At 42.6% G+C, this 23,365-nt stretch overlaps 1 protein-coding gene across 2 annotated transcripts in view; it reads left to right on the forward strand.

The window, feature by feature from the left end:
• Positions 1 to 23,365, forward strand: part of Ppp2r2b (protein phosphatase 2 regulatory subunit Bbeta) — a 480,227-nt gene that overhangs the window by 157,323 nt on the left and 299,539 nt on the right. Inside the window, exon 1 of one of the 2 annotated variants that reach the window (XM_045132546.1) lies at positions 15,056 to 15,710. The exons of the other annotated variant lie outside the window; for it this stretch is intronic. Within the exon in view, the coding sequence (XP_044988481.1) occupies positions 15,641 to 15,710 (70 nt within the window). The 5' untranslated portion in view covers positions 15,056 to 15,640. Of the gene's footprint in view, positions 1 to 15,055; positions 15,711 to 23,365 lie in introns of those variants that run through there. 2 annotated transcript variants of the gene reach the window in all.

A 23,365-nucleotide genomic window follows, 5' to 3' on the forward strand; every position in this document is an offset into this window, starting at 1 on the left:
GGTAACTACGATCAAGAGGAATGGAAAGCTCCACCTTAAAAGAAGTTAATTCACTTCTTTATAACAGGACTTCTCAGTCTTTTGATATATGTTAGACAACTCCAACAGAGGGCTATATCATGGTTTGTTGTTTTGTGAGCTATTTCTTTTTCAATTCTGTACCTTCCCCCCCCGCAGCCCCCACACTTCTAACATCTTAAAAGCACTGCTAATTTTGTGTCTCTGGGTCTAGGAAACTGTTCCAGGTAATGTTTCAAATAAGACTGACAAGATCCAGATCTTTGAGTTGGAAAGACCACACATGTAGTGAAGAGGGTGAACTGGAAGGCATAAAAAACAGGCCTGATGACCATAAGAAATTAAATGACAGAAGAGAGCATATTCATAGCAGTCAAATAGGGGGTGGTGGTGGGAGGAATATTTGTGCTCACACAAACATGCTTACATGTATCTGTGTGTGTAATATATTGGGCACTTAGCAAGTCCCTATTTATAGATCATAGAAGCTAATAAAGGCTTTGTCAAGAAAAATTTAAAGTTGTCAGTGTGAGAAATAAATATGCATTTGTGAAGTCCATTGATCCATCAACACTGTGAGAGTTTTAAAATCAGATTTTCAGCTGGTGTGGGAGTAAACAACATCAGAGAGGAGCACTGTCCACTGTCCCAGCATGGGGGAGAGGCTTCACCCTACCATGTTTCCCTGAAAGTAGAGTTGAGCTGGGATTTAAAGAATAAGGATGGGGCTGGAGGGATGGCTTCATAGTTAAGGTGTTTGCTTGCAAAGCCAAAGGACCCAGGTTCAACTCTCCAGGACCCACGTTAGCCAGGTGCATGAGGGCACACACATCTGGAGTTTGCAGTGGCTGAAGGACCTGGCATGCCCATTCTTCCTCTGTATCTCTCTCTTTCTCTGTCAAATAAATAAAATACTTTTTTAAATGTAAGAAAAAGAAGAAGGATGGTTTATGTAGGTTGAAAGACAAGAAATAAAAACTTTTTAATTAGAAGGGCAAGTATAGGAAAAGATGCAAAGGCAGAGATATGAAGGGCTCAACCAGCATTCTGTGAAGAGACATGATGTGAGAGTCCTTTGTCTTTCAGACAAGGGCGAGCCCACGGGCCTGTGGCACAGAAAGTAGCCTAAGACCCACTTTTTTTTTTTTCTTTATTAGTTTTGTATTCAGCAAATACAGGCAGTTTGGTACCATTATTAGGCTCATCCGTGGCCCCTCCTTGTTGAGGTATATGGGTCATGCATTGTGGAGTTAGCCCACAGTTATTGGTATGATAAGTGTCTCTGCAAATCATGACCCAACATGTGACTCTGACATTCTTTCTGCCCCCTCTTTGGCAAAATTTCCCTGAGCCATGTTGGGTTCATTTTTGGTCTGCTTCAGTGCTGAGGTGTTGGGGGCCTCTGAGGCTCTGGCTCTCTGATTTGGTAGGAGTTGATTTTCCTCTGTGTTGGTCTCCTTCCCCTTTGTGCTGGTATCCAGTTCATCAGGAAAACAGCACCCTTGCTTGTTTCACCAATTTTCCTTAGTTTCAGCCCAGGCCCTTTTGAGGTATGATGGGATGGCTCTCTCCTTAGGATCTGCATCTATCTGAAACAGAGAAGCAGATTCTCCAACGGACAGTAAGTTAGCACCAGGACAAATGAAATAACCCTTACATTTTTTATAGAGAGTTTAATAGGTATAGGCCCTCTTGTAGCACATGATTGATGGTAGCTTGATATTGGAGAGTGGGCTTATGCTTGGATATGGTTCTGACTTGTTTTCCAGCTCCAGCTATGGGTCTCGTACCACTGAGGGGATCAGTTAGCCAAATCAAGAGCAGTTGGTTCCCTCCCCCCATGGCTGTGTGCCACTATTGCACTTGTGTGGGCATCACAACAGGTTATTTGTTGCTAAGTAGGTTCGACCATGAGTTGGTTGGACAGATATCGGTCATTTTCCCCCAGTTGCCCATGTAGCACCTTCTGGCACTAGACGCGCTGACTGTCTGGGGACTGACTCTCTCCTGGCTTCCAGCCATGCCGTTCCATTTTACGTGTCAGCTGCATATGGTGTCTTCAGCAATAGGGTCTTACCACTAACCTTTGGTGGGTAAGACCCACTTTTAAAGGGTCTCAGGCATAGCATCATATTCTCCTACTGTTGTCTGAAAATATTTTGATCAAAAGACCCCATGGTTTTATTTTCGACTTGGCCCTGCACATATGTTATCTAGCCAGTCCTGCTTCAGGGCCTGGGTCTGGTGTTTTGTTTACCATTTGACCTGTTGAGACTAGTCTTACTGGACTATATGCCTCTAAAGACCCACAACTGTGGCAAGATCACCTCTCATTGTTCCCTTACATGCACATACCCTTCAATAGTTGCATCTTCAGTCAAGAATGAGCTAAGTGCTCACCAGTGCCCAAGAGCCTAATGTTTACCACGTAGACAGCATGTGATGCATGCCTGGTGTTGAGTGAACATGTGTGCCCACTACAGGCCCTCTGTTATGGGCATTTGATGGCCCTTTGCCATGAAGCCATGCCTTTGAAGAAACTTAAAAAAAAAAAAAAAGACCCAACAAAATCATTCAAAGACAAGAACTGGACAAGTGAGTGTCCAGTGTCCAAGTACATAATGACACTGCCCATGACAACGACAGTGTCCAGTACCCAGTTCAAGGTATGTTATGTGCTAAGCACTGTTGTAAGTATTTCAAATTTGTTAACTAATTTTTTTTACCTACACCCCTGGAGTGGATTCAGTTACTATTGAAATTAAAAGACAAAATGATGAAGTAACTTGCCTATAATTTTACTGATAAGAAATAGAGGCTACATAGGAACTCAAAAGTGATCTGCTTCTCAGAAGTCATGCCTGCCTTTAGCCATCTGGCCTCATAGCAGCATCAGTAAATGCTATATATGCACTATCCTTTATTGTTCTCCCTGTAGAAATATGCACAGGAAACAAGGGCCCTATGATGCTAAACTTTCACTCAACTTTGTGTCTTCCTTTGGCCTGCAGGCATTCATTTTAATTTTCTATTTTTTCCTATGTGGTGTATAAACTTAATGAGTCAGCATTTGGGAGTAGGAAGTGTTCTAAACTCTGCCCCTCACCCCCACCAGTGAAAGAATCCAAATCCTTCATCCAAATCTCAGAAGCATTGATGATCCTAGAATGTTAGTGTCAGTGCTTGAGGCCTATGCTGCCTTTCAGATGGAAATTCATAAGCGTTGGTCTTCATCTTTTGTTCACTTCTTATGGTAATGGCACATGCCAAATAAAAACTGCATAGGTCTCTGTCTAAGGGGTATTTATGTAACTATTTTCAGCCTGTATTTAAGCCATAAATATTTATTGAATTTAAAAATGTACACTACCTTGCTTACAAGTTCAAGGTCCGTGCAGCTCTTGAATTGTGGTTTCTGTAATTTACCATACTAGTATACTCATGGCTAGGGTAGCAGCTTTGCTTGATTGACACCTTAAACTTTTCAATATGTTTCTCATATGATGTGCTAAATTTACTATGTGTTATGTCCTACAGCTTCTAAGGTTACCTGTGCTTTGCAGATTCCCTTGAGAAAGGGGAGGTGACAGGCCATGGGGGTGTACAAAGAGTATAAAGGCTTTCTGCTCAGACATATGCAGACAGAGGCCAGGGGGGCTGAAACAGATCCTCCTGCAGCTCCTTCCTGGCCTCCCACAGGGCAGAAAAGCAGAGACAGCAGAGGGAGATAAGAGAAATTTGTTGCTTTACAGTTTTCTTTAAAGTTAGTCTCACTGACTTTGAGAAAGAATAAAATAACTTCTCTCTTTTGGCCAAGTTCAAAATACTGAGCTATCTGACTTAATTATCCAATAATGTTTTATTAACCATCTTAAGAAACAACAACAAAAAAAGTGTAATGTGTATCTCAAAAGCAAGAAGTTAAAGAAAATCATAGAGGAAGGGCATGGGAGCCAGGCTAGCAGGTGTTCTGCTCTGGGCCACTTGCTAAATCACCAGGTAATCTGGGCAAGTCACTACTTTTCTCCAGGCTTCAGTTTCCTCATCAGCAAAATGACCTAATGATCTCTCAGCTTTCCCTTGAACCTCATCCAATATGTGTTTAGTATTACCCAGAGTTAGCTAAGCTACAAAGTTTCAGGGCACAGTCCCCAAGGTTATTTTAACTTCTTACACAAACTGCAAGTAGTGGGGAGTTTCAATAATTTGCTAGGACTTGCACGACTCATTGAAAGCTGTTATAGCCATGGTTATGGCTTATGATAGGGAATGGTACCTATTTGAACAGCCTAAGGAAGAATTGCATTGAGCACAGTCTGGATATGCCTCAACTACAAAGCTTCTGTTGTTTGCAGTATGTGTTACCCCTGCTGTTGATGGACGATAGCATATGCAGAATACAGTCAGATGTATAGAGTATGTTTAACCATTAATGCTTATATGAATCTGGTAGGCAGACTTGTTGGAATGCCATTGTAGACATGATTTATTAGTGATTGCCACAGGACTGAACTCAGTATCTAGGGGGACAGAGAGACACATGGCCTGAAGCTCCCAACCAAATCAAGTGATCACTTGCTATAGCTAACTCTACCTTAAGGTTCCTTGTGGTCACCCCTACCTTAATAAAACACTTCTTAGGCTATAGAGATGGCTTAGCAGTTAAGGCGTTTTCTTGAAAAGCTAAAGGATCCCGGTTAGATTCTCCAGGACCCATGTAAGCAGATGCACAAGGAAATGCATGCATCTGGAGTTCGTTTGCAGTAGCTAGAGGCCCTGACATGTTCATCCTCTCTCTCTCCCTCTCTCTCTCTCTGTTTCTCTCTCTCTCTGTTTCTCTCTCCCTCAAATAAATAAATAAAGACACTTCTCTCAGCTATGATAGATTACCTCCACAAAGCCTAGGCACATGCCAAAGTTCTTAGGACTGGCCAAATGCTTTACTATATACACATTTTATGTTTGTTGGTCATTAGTTTCCATCTCAATTCATCTTCATTATTAAGAAAGCACATAATCACTTTCCTTCTTTCAAAGGATATAGATACCCATACAAGTCAGGCATTGTTGTAGGTTCTGGATATAAAGCAGGGAACAGGATGGGTTTGTCTCCTTGAAATGATATTCTCCTTGTGTAATTGCTAAAGCCAAACATCCTATCTGGTTTCATATAGAAGTAGGGAGTGATGGAGGAGAAAGGACAACATTTTATCTTATTTTTAATTAATTTATTTATTTTCATTATTAGATATGGACATATTTTTTATGTAAACACATGTTGTTACCATCCTTTCCCTCCTCTCTGCTCATGTTCTGAAGAAGCCTTCCTCCTTGGGGATGCAGGTCAATCCTATGGGGATGGTGGGTCAGGCATTATGGAGGCAGCAGTTAGTACAGAGTGGTCAGGTAAGGTATTCCAAAAGAGTTGATAGTGGAGAAAGTGCACTGGGAGGGAGGGCACGTGCAATTGCACACAGAAAACCTCCACCTATACATCTTGAAGGCAATGAAGCATCTAATTCCAGAAATCCTCAGAAACTCATCCACTGATTTTGTGACCACAAAATTCTACTCTCTAATCCAACCAAACAAGAAAGAACTAGTCCTTCTCAGCAAGATGGTATGAACTGTGATTTTATATTTCTCCACTTATAGTAGGCATAATAGAGTCCAGATACCCAGTGGTGAAATTTTCTTTCTTGGCACTAACAGCTAGCTTCTTCTCTCAGCTGAACATCAACCCATAGGTATTATACTAAACTATTAGAAGTGGTAACTGTCAGAGACTGAATAAGGTTATCTGGCACTATCTAAGCACTTGTGGAATATTGGTCTTGTTTTTATCCTGTTCATTCAGTTTGTTAGCTTTAGGAAGAAGTTCAGATTGTACTCAGATGTACTATTCTGTATAATGTGTGTATATGTTGATTAGTGTGTCTATATATTTTTTTCATATTCAATTTGTATGACTTTAAGTAGCTTTGAGTTTCCTTAAATTAATGTTATTTAGCTTGGTTTGGCATCCCAGCTTAGTTCAAGTTCTTAGTGAACAACAGCTTCTTTTGGAAAGAATATATTGTTATTAATATTCTTCAACTATTTTGCAAATGAAATGACATTTTGGATATAGTCACTCTGCTATCCACAGTAGTAGCCACTGCCACATCTGGTAACTCAGCCTAGAAACTCACTACTTTTAAGTCATCTCTAAATGTGAAACACCAGATTTCAAAGACTTGGGACAAAAAATTTAATATGTAATTAATTGCATTATGTTGATCTTATGATGAAATCATAGTATTTTGGTATGTTAGATTAAAAATAAAATAACTAAAAATTAAAACAATTATTAAGATGAGTTTCATCTGATTTTTTTTTTTTCGAGATAGGGTTTCACTCTAGCTCAGGCTGACCTGGAATTTACTATTTAGTCTCAGGGTGGCCTCGAATTCATGGCGATCCTCCTACCTCTGCCTCCCAAGTGCTGGGATTTAAGGCGTGTGTCATCATGCCAAGCTTCATCTGATTTTTTTGAATTGTTAATGTGACAAGTCTAAATTTTTAGAAAAAATATATATATATACATATTTGTGGGTAAATGTGTGGGTATATAGGAATGCATGCCACGTCACATGGATGGAGGTTAGAGAACACCACCTGTGTTCCACCTTTGTTGAGATAGTGTCTCTTGCCACTGCAAACACACTGCCAGACTGCATACAAGCATCAGACTAGCTGCCCATGGGTTTCAGATTCTTCTGACCCTTCCTCCCATTGTCAGGCATGCTGGGGTCTCAGATACATGCACCATTTTGTATCTGGCATCACATGAGTACTAGGGAATTGAACCCTGGCTGGCAGGCTTTACAAGCAAGCACTTTTAACCACTGTGTTATCTACCCAGTCCCAACACCTGAAAAATGTACAGTTACAAGTGTTGCTTGCTCATATTTTTTTAAAAAACAAACTTTTTATTTGAGAGACTATGGGTGCACCAGGGTTGCCACTGCAAACAAACTCCAGATCCATGCACCTCTTTGAGCATCTGGAATCACGTGTGTACTGTTGAATCAAACTCAGGCCATGTTTGTTTATATTTTTATGTGTACGTCCATACATTGTGATTATTCTGCATTTTTTATCAGTGTCTTGATTTCTTGCTTTAAAAAAAGGAATTTGATCTTCTCAACACAAAGTTTCATTACATAAAATATCTCATGGCATGAAAATATTCTTAAATTTTTCTTACTACAAAATAATAAATTTAAAATTTTCTTTGACAAAAATATGAAAATTACACATAGCCATTGTCATATGTATCCTTTTAAACCAAAAGCTGGGGAGCACATTATTTTTATGATGTTTTAAATAGAACATAAACTGCCTTTGCTGTTAGATGGTTTTAAGTTTTTTTGTACTCATAAACCAGAAGGATGTATCACACTCCCTAGCAACATATATATATATATATATATATATATATATATATATATATATATATATATATATGAGACAAGTACCAAAAATGCATCATTTGAAGACATACAACTCAATGGGTTTTAGTATCTTCAGAGTAGAATAACTATGTACTAGGCCTTTCTAATTTTGGAACATTTTCATTACCCTAAAAAGAAATTCTGAACCTGGTAGCCATTCCCCAACTCCACCTCCAGTCCTGGCAATCAGCAATGCATTTTCTTTCTGTGTGCCTGCTGCTACCCATCTCACCGAAACAGTTGACATGGTACGGGCCTCCTTGTCTGAATTCTTTCACTTACCATAGTGTAAGTTTCATATGTGACATAGCAGGTATAGTAATTTCCTTAGATTTAAAAAAAAATGGCTCAATGTGTGTGTGTGCATGTACACGCACTTGAATTTTGTTTATCTGCTCATCAGTTAATGGACATTTGGGTTGTTTCAACTTTTGTTGAACTTTTGGCTATTTTGAATAATACAATTACAATGTACAAGCTTTGGTGTACTTTCAATTCTTTTGAGTATATAGATGGATGTGTAATTGCTGTACTGTTGTAGTAACTTTAACATTTGAATAAATTGTCCACTTCTATGCCTATACTATACAATCCCACAGCAATATATGAGAGTGAGATTTTGCCTCATCCTCACCAATATACCACAGTTGTCATTTTCAGCTGACAGAATATTCACCCTCATGAGGAATAATTCAAAATTTTGTTGAAGGTAGTTTAGGAAAGACCTTGAGGTGATTCAGTTATGACATACTTCTCCCCCAGACCTCTCAAAGTGCAGTGGTAAAAACATGGGCTTCAGAGATGGATCATGATTCTGGCCAGGCTCTGAGTTCTTGGACTTTGAATTTATTATTTAACCATTTTCTTCAGTGAAATGGAGATATTTATGGTGCTTACTATAGGAATTGCAGATAGAATTCAATGAGAATAGTTGTCCTTCACATAGAGCCTTCTTAGTACATTAGAGCTTAGCAAGTACTAGCTACCATTGTTACACTATTGGCTCAATAATTTCCCAATCTATGAAGACACCTATTGTAGTTATCTTATTGTTGCATAGATAAAGCACCCAGCCAAAATCATCTGATGATTAGAAGACATTTACTTTGGTCTGCAGTCTCAAGGGAAACTTCCTGATGGCACAAAAAGCATGACATGAGCAGAGGCTGGACATCACCTCTGCCATAGCAGGTAGAAAAAAGCATTAGAGAATGAGCCAGATTCTAGCAAGGGGGAGCTGGCTGACATCCCAAAGCCTTCCCCTAGCATCACACCTCCTCAGCAAGGCTCCACCTCCTAAACAGCCATCTCCTGGGAACCAAGCATCAGAACACATGAATGCATGAGGGACACCTAATTAAAACCACCACACCACCATATATAATTTCCCTTGCCAATATCATTAGTAGTTCTCATTTTCTCAAACAAGGGTCTGAGAAATAGTCTTAGGACCAAATTTTTGACCATATCCATTTTATTTTCCTAGAATAATTTCTGTAAAGTATATTTCTTGCTGTTTTTAAACATTTTTGAAGTAAAATTTCCAATATATATTCTTGTTTAAACTGTGCTAAATTGTTACTTTGAACAATGTAATCAGGTACTGGACAATGGTGCTAGAGAGTTGCTGAGTTTTGGAAATCAGTACTGCACCTAACATATACAATGCAAATTCAAATTACCCTGTGCAGGAAAGCCTAAATTTAACTCTAGAATCATTGACCCAGAAGAGAATAAGAAGTTGTTTTCTCTCTGGCCCTCAGATCTGACCCTTGGGATATTGTACTATCTCTCCCATTCCATCAGTATCCTAACTAGACAAGTAGAAGACCTGCCAATAAAATTAGGCACAGTGGATGTTTTTGCTTTGCACATTAGGGAAATCAAGGCCAAGACAAAGGCAACAATGGAGCCTGAGCAGTAGAAAATAAAGATTGCTGGAGAATGCACATGACCCAACATTCATTACATTGTCAGGTCTCAGGTCTCCGGCTTTAGAAGAGCAGTCATGCACAGGTCTACCATGACAGTCTCATACCCTGTCTGGAAGGGATCAGAGTATGTATCAGATTTCCAGAAACAGAGATGGGGAGATGGCTCTGTTGGTAAAGTGTTTGACTCACAAGTATGTGAACATGATTTGAATCCCCTATGGTATATGGATTTGTAACCCCAGTGCTTAGTAGCAAGAGACAGGTGGATCTTGGTGTTTGCAAGCCAGACAACCCAGCCTAATTGCTAAGACTAATGAGATACCCTGTCTCAAAAAAAGGTGAAGGTCATTCCCAAAGAATGACACCCAAGGTTGTCCTCTGGTCTCCCCACACATGTACAAGTTCCACACATATGGGCACCATCACACACATGGATAAAAGCATGGGAAAGCTTTATGATAAAAGTTGGAATTTTAGAGTTATTTAATATTATCACAGAAGTTACCTTGGAGAATAGAAGGATTTAGAACTGACTCAGGAGTTTAGTGTTAAAAAATTAGAGAGAAATTTGCACAGATTACATGATAAGTGCAAACGTATCTCAGTAAGTAAGTAGTATGCTATACTGATCTGCTTGTAATATTTTAAAACTGGCTCTCAAATTGTTTTCCAAAAATTTGATTTACATACCTCTTATAAATTAGTTCCTTGATGTAACTCAGGCACCATGTCAGATTTCAGGTTTTAAGCCACCAATATGAAGTCACTCAAAGCAGAATTGGGTTTTTAAAAATATATGTATCCTATGCAAAATCAGCTCTCAGTAGTCCAGAAACTCAAATTCTTACAGCATCATGAGGAAAATAAGCTGTTGTTTTCTTTTCTAGAGTTAGATGCCATGTTCAAGGATTGCTCATATGGTACAACATGTTGTAGCATGTGCAAGAAGGAATTGCAAACTTGCGAGAAACCTGAGAGGTCAGCCTCTGGTCAGCCAGCACATCAGCCACAAGGAGCGGATGGGTGGGGAGCAGTCTGTGATTAGTGAGCCTGGAGGGACTCCCCAGGATTCTTCTGTAGGGACATATGGCTAGATCTGCTGACACAGGTGGTAAACCCCAAGAGCAGATCATCTTCTTTCCTTCCATTTGCTTAGATGAGATGGCTTTATAAAAGACTTCTTTGCAAGGTGGCAAAGTATCACACATACACTTTCTAGCTGCTCATTAAGACATCTGTAGGTTGTAAAACTCAGGATTCTACATCATTTCTGCTCTTTGGAAAGTGCCTCTCTCCAGCTCTTAGCAGATGCAGGTCTCCACCAAGTATTGCTGGTAGACAGTACCATCTTCTCTGTGCAACCTGGCTCTGGGCCCAGCCTGGACTAAGTAAGCACTTTTCTTACATTGTCTCTGAAGCTATCAACAAATCCTGTGGAGTGGGAACTATTGCTATGACCTGCTTTGCAAATTCAGATACTCAGATATTAAATTACATACCAAAGGTCAAGAAATTCATAAATGTCTGAGCTGGACACACACCAAGACTGTCTGACACCTAAAGCCTGTGTTAAGAATCACGTGACTGCCTCAGATCAAGAGTTTTAATAAAATTTAGATGTTTAATATGCTAATTATACAAGATGAGCTCAAAGGTTTCAGTATAGGGAGTACATATCTAACTTCATGTGTGTATGCGTGAGTGCGTGCGTGCATGCATGCATGTGGGGAGTGTGTGTGTGTGTGTGTGTGTGTGTGTGTGTGTGTGTGTTTTGTCTATTAAGGGAGGGGGCAAGGACAAGAATGATATAAGAACATTGTGCATACATGTGGTTATGCTGAATGGGGCAACAAGTAGGCTGTGTATTTGTAATTGGCTTTCTGTATAAAGCACCAGCCTGAATTAGGTCAGCCTTTCAGAGTGGCCTCTGCTGCCCCCTACACAGCCTGTGGCCCCCTTTACATAAACTGCAAATTAGATGCTAAATTCCGTGACCAGAGAAATCCACTCTCCATTTCATGCACTGATGTGCTAAATCTCCAGTCCTATGCCAATGTCTGACCAAGTGTTTGACATAAATGTTTGTTGAATATTGGTGGCAATGATGACAGTAAGACTAAAAACTCTAAGTAACAGTATATTCTTTCCATGCATCAACTCATTTCATCTTTCTGGTGATTTTATGAAATAGTTACTATTTTTCTCCCTAATTTTTAAATATAAAATCCATAAGAGTTTGGCACTCAATACCATACTATGGTCTATTGCTTTGCAATGCATCTCTGAGAAAGCTCCTGCTATTACAGTAAAACTTCTGTAAAGGAAAGGACTCTGTTTTGTATTTTTGTCTCCAGCATCTAGAATAGTTTTGGTATATATTGTGTTCAATAACCTTTTTGGCATATGTGTATAGGAATAATTATTTCCATAGGAATAGAAAGCATCAAGCTCTCAATAGATGGCTTTTTGCATGAATATTAACAAGAATAGAAGTGTAAGACTTAAGTATCATTAGACAAATCTAGGAATTTATTCACTCATTCAACAAATGTTTATCACCATTCAACAAACATAAGCCAAGTTTCAGGCATTCAATACTGGAGATATAATGGAAACATTTGATAATGATAAGTAGACAAATTCTACACAACAAAATAACTGTGGAAACAGAAAATAGCAAAGGTAGAGCAAATGGGGTGGTCAGGAAAGTCTCAATGAGGCAGAAATACCTGAAACACTGAAGGATGTCAAGAGCAGGAGGCAGGAGTACAGGGAATGCCCATGTACGTTTAGCATGAGGCAGGGATACAGGGAATGCCCATGTTCTTTTAGGAAGAACCTCTTATATTGGAGGCATATAAAGAGGCTCAGAACATCCTCAAGGGAATTGTCTGTGTGTTGCTTACCACCCCAGCATTACAAAAAGGTCATTTCATGTATCATATGTCATGGTGTTAAGGCACACAACCAAAAGCAGCTTTCCCCATGGTTTTAATTGAAGGGGCTTCTCCATTGCTTGTAGTAAAGTAGAAACCTTGGGGCCCACTTGATAAATGGAACTTGATCTCATGTACTTCTCATAATTTGTGTCTGATAGTGTTTAAGTACACGTGGAAAATTGCAATAAGTGTGAAAGGGAAAATTCAGTGAACCCAAGGACTGGATTTCAGAAGAAGACATGACTCCCACCTGTTGCAGTGGGATATTCAGCCCAGCCTGGCCAATGTCAGCTATGTGCAAAAGCAGCCCGTGATCTAGGAAGACAAGGAGGGAATCTTCCATGCTGTCCCAAGGCCTGCTGTCACATGAGGCCATTCCAACCAAAGGCAGCTTGTCTTCTCATCATCTTGAAACACTGAGCAGCTTTTGCCCTTTTGTTTCTTTCTTTCCAAAAAAGAAAAAGAGATTTTTATTTATTTATTAGAGAGAGAGAGTGAGTGAGAATGGGTGTGCCAGGGCCAGGCACTACCATATGCATCTGGTTCACAAGCGACCTGGAGAATCAAACCTGGATCCTTAGGCTTTGCAGGCATATGCCTTACTTAACTACTAAGCAATCACTCCAGCCCCCTTCTGTTCCTCGCTCGCCACATGTCAATCTCCAAGAGAAGCAGGACTGTGTCACTATGGAGCACCCAAGTCGTGGTGATTCTTGCAGTTCAGCACACAGAAGAGCCAGCCAGGACAGCGGGCACTGAAGTGGGTTAAATCACCTTGCACCCATCCTCGTCTCTGGCTTCACTGTCACATGGATTTTGAACAAACACTCAATTAAGCATGTTGACCTTAACCACTACATGAAAATAAAATTGAACCTACTGAAAGGTGAACTTTATCTGCAAAATTATATCAAGCCATTCCCACTTTTTTCAGTGGGAGATGTATTTACTTTCTAGATATGGAGACAGTGTCATTTTCCATCTGCCAAAAGTTATCTATTCTTCTTAAAAATCTAATGCCAATTCCCACCCTCAGTTAAGGACTTGTTTTCCCATTTTTTTTCTGAACTTCAAATACTTTCTAAATTGTGTTAGCCGCAGCATTGTGTGCACATAATTAATTCACAGGCCCCCTGGGCTCATCAAGCTGCACTTGTGTAGCTTAACTGAGCAAGACATCGGCTGATGTCTCTTCCTACAGTGACACCCATAGAAATGAATGCTCCTACAAGAGCAAACCGGGGAAATTCTTCTCCAGATTGGGTTTCTCATGCTTTGGGTTGCTTCATTAAATTATTTTGGTCGTTTCATAACAATAATGATCTCATTTTCTTTTAAATGTGCAATTTGCAACTGGGAGAAATGTGGGCCATATAGAGAAATCTGTATTTTCCTTCTAGTTGAAATAAGACCAGCCTCTTTTTTTTTTTTTTTCATTAATTGGATCCTTGAGATTCCCTCAGGGTAGTGGTGGCTCTCTATGGGCCCTGAGCTGCCTTATGCGTTCCTGTAGCTTCCATTTTGAGAGCAAACGGAAGGAAGGAAGGAAGGAAGGAAGGAAGGAAGGAAGGAAGGAAGGGAGGGAGGGAGGGAGGGAGGGAGGGAGGGAGGGAGGGAGGAAGGAAAGAAGGGAGGGAGGGAGGGAGGGAGGGAGGGAGGGAGGGAGGGAGGGAGGGAAGAAGGGAGGGAGGGAGGGAGGGAAGAAGGGAAGAAGGGAAGAAGAGAGGGGAGGAAGAGAGGGGAGGAAGGGGTGGAAGAAGAGGAAGGAAAGAGAAAGAGAGGGAGGAGAGGAAGGAGAGGAAGGAAAGAGAAAGAGAGGGAGGAAAGGGAGGCGAGAGATGGCCTGATCAGAGGGGCTCATATGCTGGTCCAATATAAAGTGCAGAGAGCTCAGGAGAGTGGACTTCAGAACGAACATGTTTACTACATTCATAACTCGGCCCTGTGCCTCTCTGCCTCTGATGCTGTCTGAACACCAGCTTCCTACAGCTAGGAGATGCTTGATGTCTGGAGTGAAGTCAGACATGATTTCCATTGCAAAGTTCCAGCCTGGGCTCTTCCTAGCCCTAGCGTGGCAGGCTACCAGCCGCTCTTCTTCCCACGCTCTCTCCACTCGGAGGCTTCAAGCTCCATGCCTCGCTCTTGAACTTCAGCAAGGGGCCGCATGCATCATACCTGGGTGGACAAAAGGGACCTCCACATAGACTTCTATGTGAAGAGGCAACATCCTGTCCTGAGAAAAGGAGAGAGCTAAGAGGCCCTAGGTGCTAGGTAGACGCGCCCAGGCTGCGTGGCACGCGAGGGCCGGGCTGGGGAGGGTGGAAGAGCTAGTCTAGGCTTTCCCGGCGATCCTGCGGGCGAGCCGAAGGCTTCCTAGGTGTGGGCCTGCGGCCGCGTGAGGAGCCCCCACTGCAGCAGAGGACCGAGAACGCCGCAGCCTCCGCCTGGGCCACCCCTGAGCTGCTGGGGAAGAGTCCTGGGGCTGCTGACGCGTTTGGGAGGAGCCTCGCCTTTAATGCACCAGCCGCCTCCAGCCTCCTGCAGCAGCAGCGGCGGCTGGGAGCGCGCGGGCGAGGGTGAGCGTGAGTGCGCGGGCGCCGCCGGCCGCAGCGCCCTGCCCAGCTCCGCGCCGCCGCCCGGCCCCCGCGTGGGAGCCGCCCTCCCGTGGGACCGGCGCCTCGCCCGGCCAGGCCAGCCTGAGTCCTGCCGCTGCCGTCCAGCCGCTGCGGCTTCGGTCCGGAAAGGCACCATTTTGTCGCGGCTGCCCGTTCTCCCAGGTGGGGGGGAGAAGGGATTTATTTTATTTAATTTTTAAAATTTTTGTATTTCGGAGCGGCTGCAGACGAGGAGAACCTGTTGGGCATCCCCCTCTCCCCGCTTGTGAGCGCCTCCCGGGCGGACGGGCGGGACCGGAGCCCTCGGGGGCACGGCGCTTCCTGGCACTAGGAGGCAGCGGAGGCAGGCGCAGCATCCTCGCCGGGAATTGGAGCCGAAGTGAGCGCACCGCGCAGGAGGAGCCGCCGCAGCCTCGGGAGCCCGAGTGGAGGAGGCGACAGCTCCATTGCTGGCTTTTTTATCATCATTATTATTATCATTATTTTTTCTCTCCGCCTCCCGTCTCCTCCTCAGGCTCGGACCATGGTGCAGTCCCCCTGGCTCCCCTGCCCCCCTCTCCTGTGAGACTGGCTGCGGGGAGGGATCATGGATACTTGTCTGCCGGCTTCTGGTTCCCACGCAAGTGAGCCTGCTGTCAATGGAGGAGGACATTGATACCCGCAAAATCAACAACAGTTTCCTGCGCGACCACAGCTATGCGACCGAAGGTAATGCCACCTCGGCCGCATTCCTCCGCTGGAGCCAGGTGCAAGTTTCGGGTCGCCGGGCTGCGAGGGCGGCCGGGCAGAGCTCCGGGCTGGGGCGGGGGCTCGGGCTCGGGCTCGGGCTCGGCTCGCCGGGGAGCGGCCGGGACGCCGCGCATCCATCCGGGCTCCGCCAGGCGAGCCCTGCGTTCAGCAGCAGGTGGACCCGGCGCCTCCAGGACTTAAAATGGCCTTTAGGGATTAGGCTTTTTTTTTTTTTTTTTTTAGGGCGCGGCTCCCAGCCGGAAAGATGACCCCAGGAAAGCAGATGACCCCTTCCCCATGACGCTAACGGGGGGAGGGGGGCGGGAAGCCTTGGGATGAGATAAGAAGGGTCCAGTAGGACCTAGGTCCATTGCCTCCCTGGGCGCAGGGATGTTGGGTCTCTCACTGCCTGCAGGGATGGCATGGTTTAATTTCCTGGCCATTCATCTCTCCGGCTGCTGCCGGGTTGCCAGCTCACACAATTAAAACCCCAAAGGCCCTTCGCAAAAGGGCGAACCCCTCTCTCCTTGGAGGGGCTTACCGAGAGAGAAAAAAGGTGGCTAGGGAAATTGTGCTCTAGCGGCGAGCTATGCAGGCCGACACGTGGGGCTAGCAACCTGATGGTCGGGCCTTTAAAAATCACCATTATGAATTCTGCAGCGGTACTTTCTGCTGAATCAACAGCCAGCAGAAAGCAAGAGGGTTCAGCAAGCTGAGCGTTGCCAAGAGGTGAAATAGTCCCCCTCTCTCTCCCTCTCTCTCTCTCTCTCTCTCTCCCTCTCTCTCTCTCTCTCTCTCTCTCTCTCTCTCTCTCTCTCTCTCTCTCTCTCTCTCTCTCTCTCTCTCTCTCCCTCCCTCTCTCTCCCCCCTCTCTCTCCCCCCCCCCCCTTGTTCTGACATCAGCAGAGCACTGTGCAGACAGCCAGGGAGGCAAAGTCAGCAGGTGGATCTCATCCCTACCTTTTGTGTGTGGACAAAGTGGAGACGTTTTATTTAAATGACTAAACTTTTACATTTTTACTTCACTGTCTACCTGTAGGCCTTTTTCCTTGGCCACTCACATGAGGCGTTGCATTGGCATGTAGTAATGGCCATGTGAGAAAATGTGTGTGAAAGTGCTTAAGGAAAATGTCGCAAGGGTTATTAACCTAAGATGATTCTTCTTTTTCCTGAATGCTAAAAGTTCTGTAACATTTAATCAAATCAAAAGATGACGAGAGAAATGTGATGGAGCGATTAAGGAAGTTCAAATTCTGAAGGAAATAATGAGACACACACAATCTGGGGGAAGGAAGGCTGGCATCTTCCATACACATCCCTGGAAGTTTAGATAGGAAGAACGTTCTGTTCCATCACCATTGTTGGGGATCATGAAACCCAAGATGTCCTTGGAGCAGGCAGATTTAACTCTGGCCTCTGGGAGCTTAGAGATGACTTTGAAGATGGACAGCCCATCCTTGCCCCATGATGAACAACATACTTGCTGATTATTATTATTATTATTATTATTTTGGTTTTTCAAGGTAGGGTCTCACTCTGGCCCAGACTGACCTGGAATTCACTATGGAGTCTCAGGGTGGCCTTGAACTCATGGCGATCCTCCTACCTCTGCCTCCTGAGTGCTGGGATTAAAGGCGTGCGCCACCACGCTTGGCTGCTGATTATTTTTTTGTTTTTATGATGACAATGTGATTTTATGATGCTCTTTCTCAGCCTTGCACTTTGTGACTAAGTCAGTGACCAGTTAGCATGTGACTAACAGTATAGAAGCATGACATTCACCAGAGATACTGGACTTGGTTCTACTGGCTTTGGGGGAACATTTCTGTTTGTGACTATAAAGAGAGGGCTGGCTTCATGTTTCCTTGTTACAATTCTACAGGTAAAAGAAACTTACCAAGCTGAGAAAATGGCCAAATTGTGTCAAGTAGATAAATAAGAGTGTCCTTTGTAGAAGAAGAAATCAATTTAGAATGGCATTCCTTATTGCTTTTGGGGCCTTATACCTATTTTGTTGTATAAATTCTTATTCTGGGTAGAATATTTATTTTGGTTCATACAGTAAAAATGAAGGATGGATTTATAGCAAAGAGCTTTCTAATCTTTTTTTGATATTCAAAAAGCAATCTCTCAGATCCCTGTATTTGATCATAGTAAAGACATGGGAAGGGGAAAAGATGGAAATAATTTGTAAGTACTAGAAGTTGAGTGAAGCAGTAAGTTCTCTACCACCTTGACCTACTCACTGCAGGGATAGGATAAGTCATGTGGTTGATCTGGCCAGCAGGGGGAGAGAGCCCCTCTTCTCATGAATACCTGAGAAAGTTCTAGCCCACCTTGAGGTAGTACCAGATCCACATATTCGGTGAGAAAATCCTCTTTCCCCAGAGTTTTCTTACCTTTAATAGCTTAAGCCACTCATCAATCCTCCAGGTCCTTTTACAGAACTCACATTTCAGTTTCCCTTATTATTTCTCCATGCACATGCCTACCTACTCAGCTATCGCAGGCTGTTTTATTGTGGGTTCCCCCCCCAAAATCTCCTTTCTGTTTATCTTTGAGTTTTATTTCCCTCTGCTCAGATCATCCACACTGCAGTATTCTATTTTAAGTATTCTATTTTGCTGTGTAGTTGGTGTGAAGGACTCTAAGCTCAACTTGCATTGTAAGTGGTAGCTGCAGGCAAGTTCACCCAGCCAAGAGCAATGAAAATGCCATAGGACACTTTTACCCACCACCCCTACCACCATCAGTGATGTGGGCCACCTCACCATGTGGGAAACCTCTGTTATGGTCAAAATAATTTGATATAGTAAACAAAAATACTCATGATATTGCCTAACACAAACACAAACCTGCATCCACTATACTATAGCTATTGATTTTCAGCTGTCCTCCCTCACTGCTTTCTCCCTTTGTAAAAGTTAGCATCATTAGGCATTTTCAGTGTTCCAAACATTGTGCTGAACTTTTATCTGTAGCATTTCAGTAAATGCAAACCCTGCTATGTGGGGTGCTAATAATAAGCTTGAAGCCTGGAGATGTTACTAGTTTGCAAGGTCACCCCCACGGAGTGAACATCCCATCTTTAAACCCAAGCCTGCATCTAAAGCCCCTGCACCTTCACTAGGGCTGTCTGCATGTTTTCTCATTTTCCTTAGCTCCTATTACTACCAGACGGGCTACAGTGATTTTATGTGTGTGAGCTGAGCTTCCATCTGGGGGTAGAAATCTTTGCAGAGATAACTTGACATGCTTACCTCAGTTATATGTGAGGAAGGGTGGAGCTGTAATGACCACAAACATAAAGTCAACATGATTGTTTTCCCCTTTTAAAAATAATATTATTTTTCAAATTTTTATTCCATGATTATAAACTTCCATGATTATAAAAAATATCTGATGGTAATACCCTCCCTCCCCCCACTTACCCCTTTGAAACTCCATTCTGAATCATATCCCCTCCCCATCTCAATTAGTCTCTCTTTTATTTTGGTGTCATGATCTTTTCCTCCTCTTAGGATGGTCTTGTGTAGGTAGTGTCAGGCACTGTGAGGTCATGGATATCTAGGCCATTTTGTGTCTGGAGGAGCATGTTGTAAGGAGTCCTGCCCTTCCTTTGGCTCTTACATTCTTTCCACCACTTCTTCCACATTAGACCCTGAGCCGTGAAAGGTGTGATAGAGATATTGCAGTGCTGAGCATTCCAGTCACTTCTTTCCAGCACCATACCTTCTGAGTTGTCCCAACGTCACTGCCATCTGAAAAAAGAAGATTCTCTACCAAAAGTGCGAGTAGCATTAATATAAGGGTATGAACATTAAGAGAAGTGCTTACTGGGCAGTTTGATAAGCATAGTATATACATTTAGTCAGAGAGCAGCAGACATTACACCCCTAGGGCTCATGAATACCCTTGTTTTAAGTTTTCAGTATCAGGATGTATTCTGTCCTATGGAGCCAGCCTCCAGTCCAATTAGAGGGCAGTTGGTTTCCACCATGACAGATGTGCCACTATTGCACCCATTGGCTCATTTGTCCTGGCTGGCCAAACATAAGGCTTGAAGTGTCCACTGTTGAGTATCTTCACTGGTGATTTCTATTCCTCCTATTGAACTACATGCAGAATGGCTTCTTTCAGCTTTCTGTCAGCTGGTCTACATGGAGGAGGTTGTCAGCTCAGTTCCAGCAGGATTTCTCAGTGGCCTTACAGCCCAAGTATGTAGTAGAGTCTCAGCAATAGGGTCTTACCATCTATTCCTGGTGGGAAACCAAGGGCCTCAGCAATGGCCTATAATGTTTTGGGGCATCAGAGACCTCCCAGGCCAATCATTCACTGGAAGGTATCCCATCCCTGGCACTGATAATTTTCTAGCAACAATCTATGGCTCCTGAGTGTTCCATTGTCCATAAAAGTAGGAATCCATATGATTTATTTATATCCTCTTAGATTTTGATTAGCCCTCCCACCACCTTTCCTTTACTCAATCTCTTCCCCTGACCTCACTTTGAGCCTTTTCACCCCCATTAATCTATTCTTCTACATATATATATATATATACACACACACACACAATACCATCCTATTAGGTACCCCCCTCCCTTCCTTTCTGTTTCCTTTATATTTCTTTTCTAGTTTACTGGTCTTTGCTACTGAGTTTTCTTCCTACTCACATGGAAATCCAATCATCTGTAGCTAGGAGCCACATATGAGAAAGAACATGAGATGCTTGGCTTTCTGGGCCTGGGTTACCTCACTTAGTATAATCCATTCCAGATCCATCCTAATATTTTTTAATAAAAAACTTCATTCAAAAATATACATGATGGGCTGGAGAGATGGCTTAGCAGTTAAGTGCTTGCCTGTGAAGCCTAAGGACCCTGGTTCGAGGCTCGATTCCCCAGGACCCACGTTAGTCAGATGCACAAGGGGGCGCACATGTCTGGAGTTTGTTTGCAGTGGCTGGAGGCCCTGGCGTGCCCATTCTCTCTCTCTCTCTCTCTGCCTCTTTCTCTCTCTGTCTGTTGCTCTCAAATATATATATATATATATATATATATATATATATATATATATATATATATATGCAAACATACATACACACACACACACACACACACACACACACACACACACCATGGTCTTAGGCCAGGCATGGTGGCACACACCTTTAATCCCAGCACTCAGGAGGCAGAGATATGAGGATTGCCGTGAGTTCGAGGCCACTCTGAGACTACATAGTGAATTACAGGTCAGCCTGTGCTAGAGCGAGACCCTACCTCGAAGTACCACACACACACACACACGCACACACACATGTATATACATATATGGTCTTCTCTTACCACCCTCCTCTGTCACCCCTACCATTCACCTCTGCTAAAGCCTTACTTTTTTCCTACTGTTTTCTCTTTTATGTTGATGTTTTAAATTATTTATTTATTTATTTATTTTAAACTTATTTATTTGAGAGAGAAGAGGGAGACAGGGAGAGAATGGGCATAACAGGGCCTTCAATAGCTGCAAACAAACTTCAGATGCATGTGCCACTTTGTGCATCTGGCTTATGTGGGTCATGGTGAATCGAACATGGGTCTTTTGGCTTTTCAGGAAAGTGCCTTAACTGATAAGCCATCTCTCCAGCCCTTGATGTTTTGTTTTAATTTTCCCTCCTCTGTTATCCATCACAACCTGTTGGTGAGCCCAATATTATGTAGTCTTGTGCAGATAATGACAGCTGCTGTGAGGCCATGAATACAGTGTCTACTTTAGGTCTGAGAGACAGAGTTGCAAAACACTCCTTCCCTCCTTTAGCTCTTACACTGAATCTTCCCAGAAATCACTGCCATCAGAAAAGAGAGACTTCTCTAACCAAAATCAATAGCAGCATATATGTGTGTGTGTGTGTGTGTGTGTGTGTGTGTGTGTGTAAATATATGTGTGTGTATATAGATAGATAGATAGATAGATAGATAGATAGACAGACAGACAGACAGACAATGTGTGCAATTTGGTGGGTATATTTATGTAGCCAAGCCACAGTAGTAAATTCCTCCCTAGGGTCTGTGACCCTCCCAGCCATAGGCTTTTGACTAGTTTTTCAGTATCAGGCATTAATTCCCTCCCATGGAGTGGGCCTGAAGTTAATTAAAGAACAATTGCTTATCCCCTTAACAGACATGTCACTCTTGCACTACTGGGCACTTCTTGACTGGATGGCCAGCTGTATATATAATATATAATATATAATATATAATATATAATATATAATAAATATATAATATATAATATATAATACATAATACATAATACATAATATATAATATATATATTAGAGAGAGAGAGAAAACTGGCACACCATGGCTTCAGGCTACTGCAATGAACTCCAGATGTATGTATCATGTTGTGCACCTGGCTTACGTAGGCATTAGGGAATTGAACCTGGGTCCTTAGGCTTTGCAGGCAAGCACCTTAACCACTAATCCATCTCTCCAGCTCTGGGCAGATTTATATTCCCACAGAATCTTTCTGTCCAAACTCTTTCTGTTTTTAATAACATACATTCTTTAATTAGTTAAAAAAGAAATGGGTTTCCATAGATTTCTTTGTTTATTTTTGGCTTTTGTTAGAGCCAGGTAAGCTGCTTTCCTCATTAGAGCAATTTGTGGATTTTCCAGATTAATATCTTATTTCCAAGTGGGGACATAGAATAGTGCCATACATGGGACGTTTTAAAATAAGTGCACTGTCCTCAGTGTCCTTGGCTGTAAAATGGGAAAAGTTGGTTGACACAGAGAAAGCACTCAGGATATAGCCTAATGCAAATCAGCTTCCAGTACACTGTAACTATTGGCATCTAGCTGTGTTTGCATAGAAGCATGTCCTCTGTCTTTTCACTCTGTTTATTTGGGGTGCTTTAGAGGGAAAAGGCTACTAGCAATAGGGTAGAAGTCACTAAAACTCACCAGTTTTCTTTTGACTTGTCCCCAAGCCAGGGAACTTGTCATTTAGTATTTTTGTTTATTTGTTTGTTTGTTTTTATTTTCTGAGGTAGGGTCTCTCTCTAGCTCAGGCTGACCTGGAATTCACTATGGAGTCTCAGGGTGGCCTCGAACTCTCTGCTATCCTCCTACCTCTGCCTCCTGAATGCTGGGATTAAAGGCATGTGCCACCACGCCCAGCTTAGTAATTTTCTTGATGGTTATATTCTGGCAGCAAATAAAGTTCATCCGAAGCCTTTATAAAAACTGCCCTGCTTGCACATTACTAAAGAAAGAATGAGTTAACTATTTCATGTCATTTCTTCCAGTTACTGCTTCATTCTGTCTTTAATTTCCTCTATTAATAGTGACTTTCTGCTGAAGTGATACAGCATGTTCCAGTACAGACATGGCCTCTGTTTCTATGAAGAGTTCAGTCTGTGTGGGGAAGTAGGCATTAGGCAAATAATTTTGCAAATAAACATGTAGTTATAAGTTATGCCTTGACATCAGATAGGATTGTGGGTCTAATTTGTATTTGCAAGAGCCAAAGGCATTTTAGTAGAAAGGATAACAGGGATAAGAGTTCAGAAATTTAAAATGATCTGACAGATTCAAGAAATGGAAAGGTGACTGTGGCTGGAATATAAGGGA

This window comes from Jaculus jaculus, chromosome 13 (genome assembly GCF_020740685.1).
Source record: "Jaculus jaculus isolate mJacJac1 chromosome 13, mJacJac1.mat.Y.cur, whole genome shotgun sequence".
Classification (NCBI taxonomy): domain Eukaryota; kingdom Metazoa; phylum Chordata; class Mammalia; order Rodentia; family Dipodidae; genus Jaculus; species Jaculus jaculus.